At 48.6% G+C, this 8,628-nt stretch overlaps 1 protein-coding gene across 2 annotated transcripts; it reads right to left on the bottom strand.

Moving 5' to 3' along the window:
• Window positions 1-2,865: 2,865 nt before the first annotated feature.
• ID4 (inhibitor of DNA binding 4) lies at window positions 2,866-6,185 on the bottom strand. 2 transcript variants are annotated; one of them, XM_050324058.1, is made up of 3 exons: window positions 5,468-6,185; window positions 4,764-4,822; window positions 2,866-4,333 (listed from the first exon to the last, which is right to left on the bottom strand). In XM_050324058.1, the coding sequence occupies exons 1-2, from the start codon at window positions 5,874-5,876 to the stop codon at window positions 4,809-4,811; spliced, it is 423 nt and encodes a 140-aa protein (XP_050180015.1). In that variant the 5' UTR covers window positions 5,877-6,185; the 3' UTR covers window positions 2,866-4,333; window positions 4,764-4,808. The 2 variants fall into 2 exon arrangements, with proteins under 2 accessions (XP_050180015.1, XP_050180006.1); XM_050324049.1 differs by having other exon boundaries at window positions 5,475-6,185.
• Between the last annotated feature and the right edge of the window lie 2,443 nt (window positions 6,186-8,628).

The raw sequence follows: 8,628 nt of genomic DNA, 5'->3' as shown, positions 1-8,628 counted from the left end.
GGGTGCTGGCATCTGGCTGGCAACTGCCCATAGCCAAGCTTCAGAGTGCTGCAAAGCCCCAGGGTGCCCAGTCCCTAGGTCAGCTCTGATGTGCTCAAAAGTGCTGGTGTGTGCATGCCTGCTTTGGGCATTTAGAAAAGCAGCCTCTCCTGGTAGGCACAGCATGCAAGTTTTCTCTTTCCTGGGAATAAGAGTAAAGGGTGGATTTTCTAAAGCAAAAAAGCAAGCAGTTGTACGGGGAAATATATTTAGCCTGTGTTTTCAGGTCACATGTTCTGGGACTGGAGAGCAGAACATTTTCAATACTGTTTTGGAAGCACACTATTCATTATCACAAGCCTTACTATTGGAGAAGCCAATAAATTGTGCTGCATTTAAAACAATTACTTGAATTAATTGTATCATGGTTTCTTCTTTTCAACTGCAAAGGTTTTACAAAAATGTGACTTCTACAGCTACAAAAGCCTTGAAAATACAAATAATAGTAAAGTGCTGCTCTGCATTTGCATAAACCTGTTTATCCTATACATGGTTTATTCATTAACTCTCAGAACAACCAGCAGGACAGCTATGGCATTCCTTATGACCGCTTCGCTTGTGGCTGAAAATGCAACTGCTTAAAAGGAACACTACATGGTTTATAAAGTGAAGATAAATACTATTCCCATGTAAAACAGCAGGAAAAATGCCACAGGAGCTGGCGTTTGGCTTTTACATGGAATGAACCTTTCCTATAATTTTGAAATTTCAGACAGAAGTCTCAGCATCTGCAAGGACTGGGACATCCGTGCTGCAGCTCACCAAAATGAACATGCAGTATTAAGAATGTCCGTCACTGTGCTCCGCAGACAGAATGCGAGTTAAGCATGGAAAATACCTACCTCCCTTATCTATTCCTCCTAGAGACCATTTTCTAGTCCTTTACAATTTCAGTGTCCCATGCAAGAGGTTTCTTGCAGCCTCTACTAGCAGTGTATTTCCCAACCAGCTCCTCCTCAGGAAGGCTTTCCTGGTAATCACCCCAGCTTTCCCCATGCTTCCTTTCTTACTCAAAACTTAATCCCCATAAGAAAGACGATAAAACAGGAACACATTTTGCCTGTATCATCTCCTTGCTTCTATAAAGGTGAGTGCATGTTGCCACCGGTACAAGTGGAAAACTGCAAGATTGTTTGACAGCCGGTGACTTGCTCAAGGTCACAAAAGAGCCTCAGTAGCAGAGCTGGGAACAGAATTTGGTATCCTAATTCCTAATCTGGCAGCCTCACCACAACTCTCATCACGCAATCAAAAAGCTCCTTTTAAGGAATGCTTTTGTGACTAAGAGAAAATCCAAGGCATTAGAAGAAAGAGTCCTTTTAATTTGCCTTTATTCAAACATTTACACCTTTTGCTATATGGAAAACATGATTTAAACAAGATACGGGACTATGATAAAATTAAATACTCTTAAATCCTTGAAAAACAAAAATAATTATGGCCGCATTTAGGACTGTTCTGATTCCAGCCATTAGGAAGTGCGTGATTAGATATTCCCTGTTTACAGTTTCATACATAGCATAAGTAGACCAGGATCTACAGTGGTCTGGTAAGAACCTTTTTGAGTGTTATATGCAGGCTTTCCCATTTCTTAAGAGTAGTATTTATAACAAGAAAAATTTTCAGAGCTCTTTAGTAAAACTTCATTTTCTGAAGGTCCTAACTTGTTGCACCACAACAGTTTTTAGAAAAGCAAAACCAAATCCTTAAGCCACTGAACTCAGCGGCAGATTGCCCTGACCTGACACATTCTGGGGTTTGGTACTCCCTTGAAGAGTAGCTCAGTAATTTACCAGCTCTGCCACGATACGTCAGCTTTGATACTTAGAAACTCTACATGGTAGTTTTGTATTTTAAGACAGCACCTTTTTGCTTGCCTCCTCTTCTGTGTAACAGAATACTATAAATTGGCAACAGTGGATAGACACAAACAAGGGTATTGAGAACCAATGTTACTGAAAAACTGTATACAAAATAAGCTGAGCTGTACAGGTTGAAGCAAGCAGAAGACTACAAATATTAGGAAGATAAACCAAGAAAATAAATGTAAATTTAAACCAGTCCTTCGGAAAAAAGTTGAAAATTCCCGAAGTGCAGTAAAAATGCTATTGATAGCATTCTTACTGTCACTGAAATATTTTGAGACTCAGGATGAGGGGTTCATGACTTAATTTTACAAGAACATGGATTTTGCTCATTAAATTGCTTAATACTGCAACAGCAGAGCTGGGGGAATACAATGGAGGGACCCATTCCCCCTCCCTGAAATCCACACTCAGTCTCTAAAATGCCCGCGCCTTTAAAGCATTTGCAGTGACAGGAGGCCTTGTGTTTGCAGATGTGTTAGCCACTTTTTGATTTGATCTTTACGCAATTATTTTGATAAAGAAAATGTTCATCTTGTTGACGTTATCACTGTAGTCAATAGCTAATGACCCCAGTAGTTAATTTCCTTATAAATATTTAACTTAATGGAAGTCGTCCCTCGGGTTATAGTACTTTTGACACTTGTATAATCTGAAACAAATCCTCTTTTTTTAGTCAAACAGACCATGTTACACACACAGTTGGCTAGCTATTTACAAAGCACCCAATTAAATCCTACTTAATTCTCCCACTCTGAAAATCCCATTTCACTAGCGTGCAAGCTATGGATCACACAAGATGAGCATCTTTCACTGAGTCTGGACATGAGTTTACAGTCAGCAAGACTGATTGTACAAGAGCTTGCTGTAAAATGAATTCACCCGTCAAATGGTATACGGACAAAAAGTGAGGAGAATGCGCAAATTCAGAGGATTGAAGAAATAAGCTGAAGAATCACAGTTAAAGACAGGTAAATCTAGTTTAATGTTCACATGTAGTAGTTACACATCACAGAGATTAAACAGGATTTTAACTGTAACATAGCTGCAGTGAAATGTAAGTCATTTTGTACTAGAAAAATAATCTTGACGCAGTTATCCGATTTTTGGTCTACTTAAGTTCATTTTAAGATGAATTTACATCACTGATCGTAACAACTCGGCCCATGTGCCCTTCTGCAGTTAGCTATTAATATTCTTTGGATGAAGGAAACAGCAACTGTTTTTGTTAATGGTTTGCCCTTTGGTTGCAAGCAGAGAACTGTTTTCAGTTTTTAAGCAATAATAAGCTGTAGGAACACAAGTTTGCAATAAAACCTTTTGGTGCTAAGTGAAGTTCCAGAACAAGTTTCTTGATCTGATGCAACAGCAGATTTTAAAAAAAGCAGATTAGAGATCTAAAGCATCGCCCCCATAATGCAAAAAAACTAGATAGAATTTGTTTTTCTATTCTCAGTAAAAACCACTACATCTTACTGCTACTTTTATAGAATGCACTAAAAACCCCTGTGTCTAAATGACAAAAGTGTAATCTCAATGTATAATACACTTACAAACATTTTAAGTCTAGATCAAGGAAAACACGTTTGTATGGACTCCAAACAAGTTTATTCGCAATTAGACATCTCATGCAATCATGCAGGACCACTAGCTATAGCTGCAACTTTTGAGTCTAAAGGACATCTGGGGAAAAAAAAAAAAAAAAAAGTCCTAAACATTCAAGATACTTCCATATTAGCAGCTCTGTACTTGAGCTGTGGTTTTCTAAAGAGATATTCCCACAGATTAAAAAAAACATACACACCTTTATAATATTTACAAAAAATATTTAATTAAAAATATTTTATAATTACAGTAGTCTATTAAAGCATATACTTTTCTCACACTTATAGAACATCTCTATATATACACAGTATGAAATGTCACTCATTTGTCTATACAATATGTAACACTCCTGCAGGGAGAAGAAAGTTCCCTGGGCCCCAATAAAATCCATCTATTTTAAACAATAGATGTCAAATATATCTACAAATGCTCTGGTAGATTAGTAAAGCTTCAAGATTCGGCTGCTCGGTCCCTTAAGAGTTACAAGGTTTCTAAAGTCTGGTTTAGGCTCGGTCCTCTATCCCGGGGCAGAGTCGCAACTTTTCCTGCTGCCACCGCGGGACACGCCGCCGCTCACAGCTGGCCGGGAACGACGAGAAGAGACGGAACCAGGGAAGGGGAAAAAAAAAAAAACACGGGGGGTGGGGTGGGGGACCGCTACGGACGTGCAAAATGGTGAAAAGGCTTGGCTCTGCGGGGTGAAGCATGGGAACTGCTCGGGGGGGTTGGATGGCTCCTTCCTCCGGTGCGGCGGGGCCGGGCCGGGCCCCCCCCGCCGCCGCCCGCCCCCCGTTGCCTCTGCGCGGCGCGGCACCGCCGCACACCTGTGGGAGAGGAATGAATAGAGGGGGTGTGTGAACCGCTCCGCTCCAGACCGACTGGCGCCACCAACAAAACACAAGACATGCTTGATCAACAACCCAAAACAAACCAGGTCAAACAACAACCGCAGCTCCCAGGCTGGGCCAGGCGGAGGGAGGGATGCGCAGCTGCACGCCGCAGCCAGAGGCGCTCCGGGGGGAGGGGGGGGACGTTTGAGGGAGGGCGGGGAGAAGAAAAAATTACCACCCGGTAATTAAAGAAAATAACCACCCGGTAATTAAAAGTAAAACCCCAAAGCCTCCTGCAAGTATTTCTCGCCGGGCTCTAGTCCCTCTTCGGCTGGCTTCCCAGCGGGATGCGGTGCGGCCCCGCCGAGCCCGGGCGCTGCGCTCCTCGCGCCCGCCCCCGGCCCCGCGCCCGCCCGGCACTCACCTGGGGAGCGGCGGTCAGCGGCAGAGGATGCTGTCCCCCGGCTTGTTAACAGAGCCTGCCTGCGCAGCAACCAAACACGGCAAATTAGAGCTGGGGGCAAAGGACACGTAGACCACCCCCCTCACCCCAGACCGCCCTCCTCCGCGTACCGGGCACTGCCACAGCCCCGCCGGGGAGCGCTCAGGGCTCCCCAGCCGCACGGCGGGACAGAGCCGATAGGCCGCCGCACCGCTGCCGGTGGGGGAAAGCCCCGGGGGCAGGGGGTTGCCGGGGCACATCGCTTCCCGCGCCGCCGGGCTACCACCGGGTGTTCCCGTGGAAGGGAAGTGTTCCCCGATTCCACCCGCGCAAAGCACGCTGCATTCAATGTGCACAGCCCCTCACACTCGCTACACGGTGCAGAAGGGTGGGAAGCGCAGGAGCAGCGCGTCTCTTCCCGTGTGTGCAAACACGCCGGCTACAGCTACTCCCTCGAGAGGCTGTAATTACAGGGTAGACACAGAAGGGATGCGGGCACCCACCGCATACAGCCAGGGCGTTCCTGCTCCCGTTCGCCCCGTCCCCTCCGGGGACTACGACCCCTCGGCAGAGCCAGGGGATTGGCAGTGGCGATGTATCACCAGGGCGCTCCCACGGCGGCCAGCGCCGACCACTAGGCCAAGCTCTGTCCTGCACCCCGCTCCCCGGGATCGTGTGTCACGCACCTCTTACCGGGTCAGTGTTGAGGGCTGTCAGCGGAGTCCTGGGGGTACCCGCGGGACAGCTGCCCGGGTGCAGGGCGGGCGGCGGCGGCTGTTGCCGGAGCAGCGCTGGGTGCGTCTCCAGAGCCAGCTGCAGGTCGAGGATGTAGTCGATGACGTGCTGCAGGATCTCCACTTTGCTGACCCTCTTGTTGGGCGGGATGGTGGGCACCAGCTTCCTCAGCCGGCTGTAACAGTCATTCATATCGCACTGCAGGCAGAGCGCCGCCGGCTCCTCGCCCGACGGCGGGCCCCCCTTGCAGCCGCTGTGCTCGGCCAGGCACCGCAGGGCTGGGTGCCCCCCGCCGCCGCCGCCCGCCACGCCGGGCTGCGCCTTGCGACTAGGGTGCCGGACGGGGCTCACGGCTTTCATGGTGCCGCAGGGAGGGAGGGAGGGAGACAGACCTCCCTCTACACCACCAGCACCGCCGCCGCCGCCTCCTGCTACTGCTGCTGCGACCTGGCGAAGCCGCGCACGCACCGCCCGCACCGGGAGCGGAGCGCGGCCGCAGCGCCTCGCTGGCGGTACCGGCGGCCGCCCCGCGGCTGCAACGAGAGGCGCTCGCCGAGCCGCGCGACGACGGCGGCGCCGCGACCACCAAGAAGAGAATAAAAAAAAAAAAGAAAAAAAAAGGAAGAAAATTAAAATGAAATACAAACTGCTAGTGGCACACAACCTCCAAACCACTACCTCCGCCGCCGCTGGCCGCGCCGCCCAATTTATAGCGCGGGGCGCGGGCGGGGCGGGCGGTGCCGGGGGGCGGGGCGGGGGCGGTACCGCGGCGGGGCCGGGCCAGCGGGGGGCGCCGCGGGGCCGCGCCACAGCCAATCAGAGAGCGGCTGCCCCCCCCCGAGAGAGGCGCCAGCCAATGGCGGCGGGGCCGGGGGAGCACGGGAGGCGCGCGCGGACCCTCCCGGGGAGGAGGGGGGGCCCTGGCGGCGGCGGCGGCGGCGGAGAAGGAGGAGGAGGAGGAGGCGGTCCCGGGGAGAAAGGACTGCGGGAATGCGGGCGGGACCCGCCGCCCAGCGGCTCCCAGAGCCGTCCCCACGGTCCGGCGCGCAGCTCCGCGGAGGCGAGCGCAGCCCCGCGCGACCGGCACCGCTTCCCGCCGCCCGACCCGGGGGAAGGTGGCTGCACCCGTCCCCTTCCCCCCCCGCCTCCAACCCCACATCCCTCTTCTCGGCCCATGAAACGCGTTGTTATCCTCTCTGTTTAGGAGACTCATCCCGGCTTCACACATTTTTTTGAGGGACTTGGGGATGCTGGTTTAAAGGCAGGGAAAATATCAAGCAAAACTTGAGAGGGAGGGGGGTGTGGGAAGGAAGAAGGAGGGTTTAGGGACTGCAAGCAAAGCAATGCCAGGGAACATTAAATTAGAGCACATAACTATTAAAAATGCATGGAGATGGAGTATTTAAAATTCCTCCATGACATATAATATTAATCCGTTTTATGTAAAATTCATACCTGTAACTTAATTTGGTCCATTAATGCACCAGATCACGTATTAGTAGATGTACCATGTTTAAAATATGATGCTGGAAATGTCCAGAGTTCTGTACTTTGAGACAGAGCATTAAAATTAACAGACACATACTCCTGAGTCCTGCTTAAGTCATCTCGTGGCAGATTGTAACCTTTTAATTTAATAATGCAGTGTTGAAACTTCCTGTTAATTCCTGCTAAGGATTAAGAGCCTGTGTATTTGAATGAGATGCCAGCGTAAGAAACTTGGTGCCCGATCCTACAGATGCTGCAGAGCTTCGAGCTCTCCGTGAGCGAAGTAGGGCTGACTTGCTTGGGCAAAAGAGTGAAGGAACGAGTAAAGGCTGCAGGATCTGCCCCTAAGCTTGTAAGTCAAACCCAACAGAAAGGAAGAAATCCATAATGGTGATTAATGATTACATGTCCCCTCAAAGCTTAGTCACAACGGGTGATATATAAAGGATACAGTGGGAAGCTGTCAAACTCGGAACTTGAATGAGCAGTGAGACTGGATCATCTGAAGCGTATAATGAAGTGCACTCGCATTCTCTCTCACCCCTTAAAAACATATGTTTTGAGGCTCTGCTTACAAATACTCACACTTTTTGTTTTCCTTATTTTGTCCCACATTGCCAGTGCCATCCATGGCAGTTAGGCTCCACTCAGCACAAAATCTAAGTGCGTGGCATAAATCTTTGAGGTGTAAATCTAGACTGAGGTCTAGATTTGTATGCTACATTATGACGATGTGATGGGAAGATGTATTTTCATTAGCTGTCGGCTGGATGATCTCAATTCTGCTGCAGTCGTTGCTTTTATCCGGTGAAACTCCTCTCCTTGCAGTTTCCTTGCAGGCACGGGCCTTAAAGCATACATTATGGTTACTTTGTCTGTTTTCCAGAGTCCTGGTAATATGGACAGATTTGATGTGCTGTCTAAAAAAGAAAATAACGTTGTAAATGACGTGAGTGTTCAGGCTCAAATGTTGCTGGTTCCTTTTAATCGAAATCTGTGTGAAACTTGATACACTGTAATATTGGGTTGTTCTATTTGTACTGAATCCCTTCTGGGAGCTCCTCTGATCTCACTGGAAATCTCTGGGAAACCCCAACATGTAACTGGTTCCCCTTTAGTTCTCCCAAAGCTAATTTGGACAGGTTATTTCTGTACAAACACACACACACACAGACACACGCACACATACACACTCTGTAGCAGCACTATAGCAAATCCACTGAGACCACACTAGTTCTTGAAGATGACTCAGTATTTCTGGAAATTCACGAAGAACCATGAAATGCCTCAGACCTCTTTTTCCATCTGGTTTCTTCCACTGCAAAGGATACAAAGGAAAATCTGAGGGTCTGAAGTTGCAAGAAGATTGTGTGCTTTCAGGTAGCTAACATATCACAGTAGACATATGTGGGAGAGGGAAAAACAGCTCTCCCCTTCAACTACCATATAAATATTCAGGGGATTTCCTCTAGTAACTCCCTTTGATACTCATGAAGCTGATACATGGTAGTCCGACATGCTAGGCTGAACAATAGGCACCAATTCCCTGTCAACAACCGGTCTGCTTTTGCTCTCCTTGAAGTCAATGGGAGTTTTGTCATTGACTTAAATGAGAGTGGGTTGA

Source organism: Myiozetetes cayanensis, unplaced genomic scaffold (genome assembly GCF_022539395.1).
Source record: "Myiozetetes cayanensis isolate MyiCay16 unplaced genomic scaffold, myiCay2020 scf1, whole genome shotgun sequence".
Taxonomy (NCBI): Eukaryota; Metazoa; Chordata; class Aves; order Passeriformes; family Tyrannidae; genus Myiozetetes; species Myiozetetes cayanensis.
The sequence above is the reverse complement of the archived record's forward strand: the minus strand, read 5'-3'. Positions and strand labels throughout refer to the sequence as shown.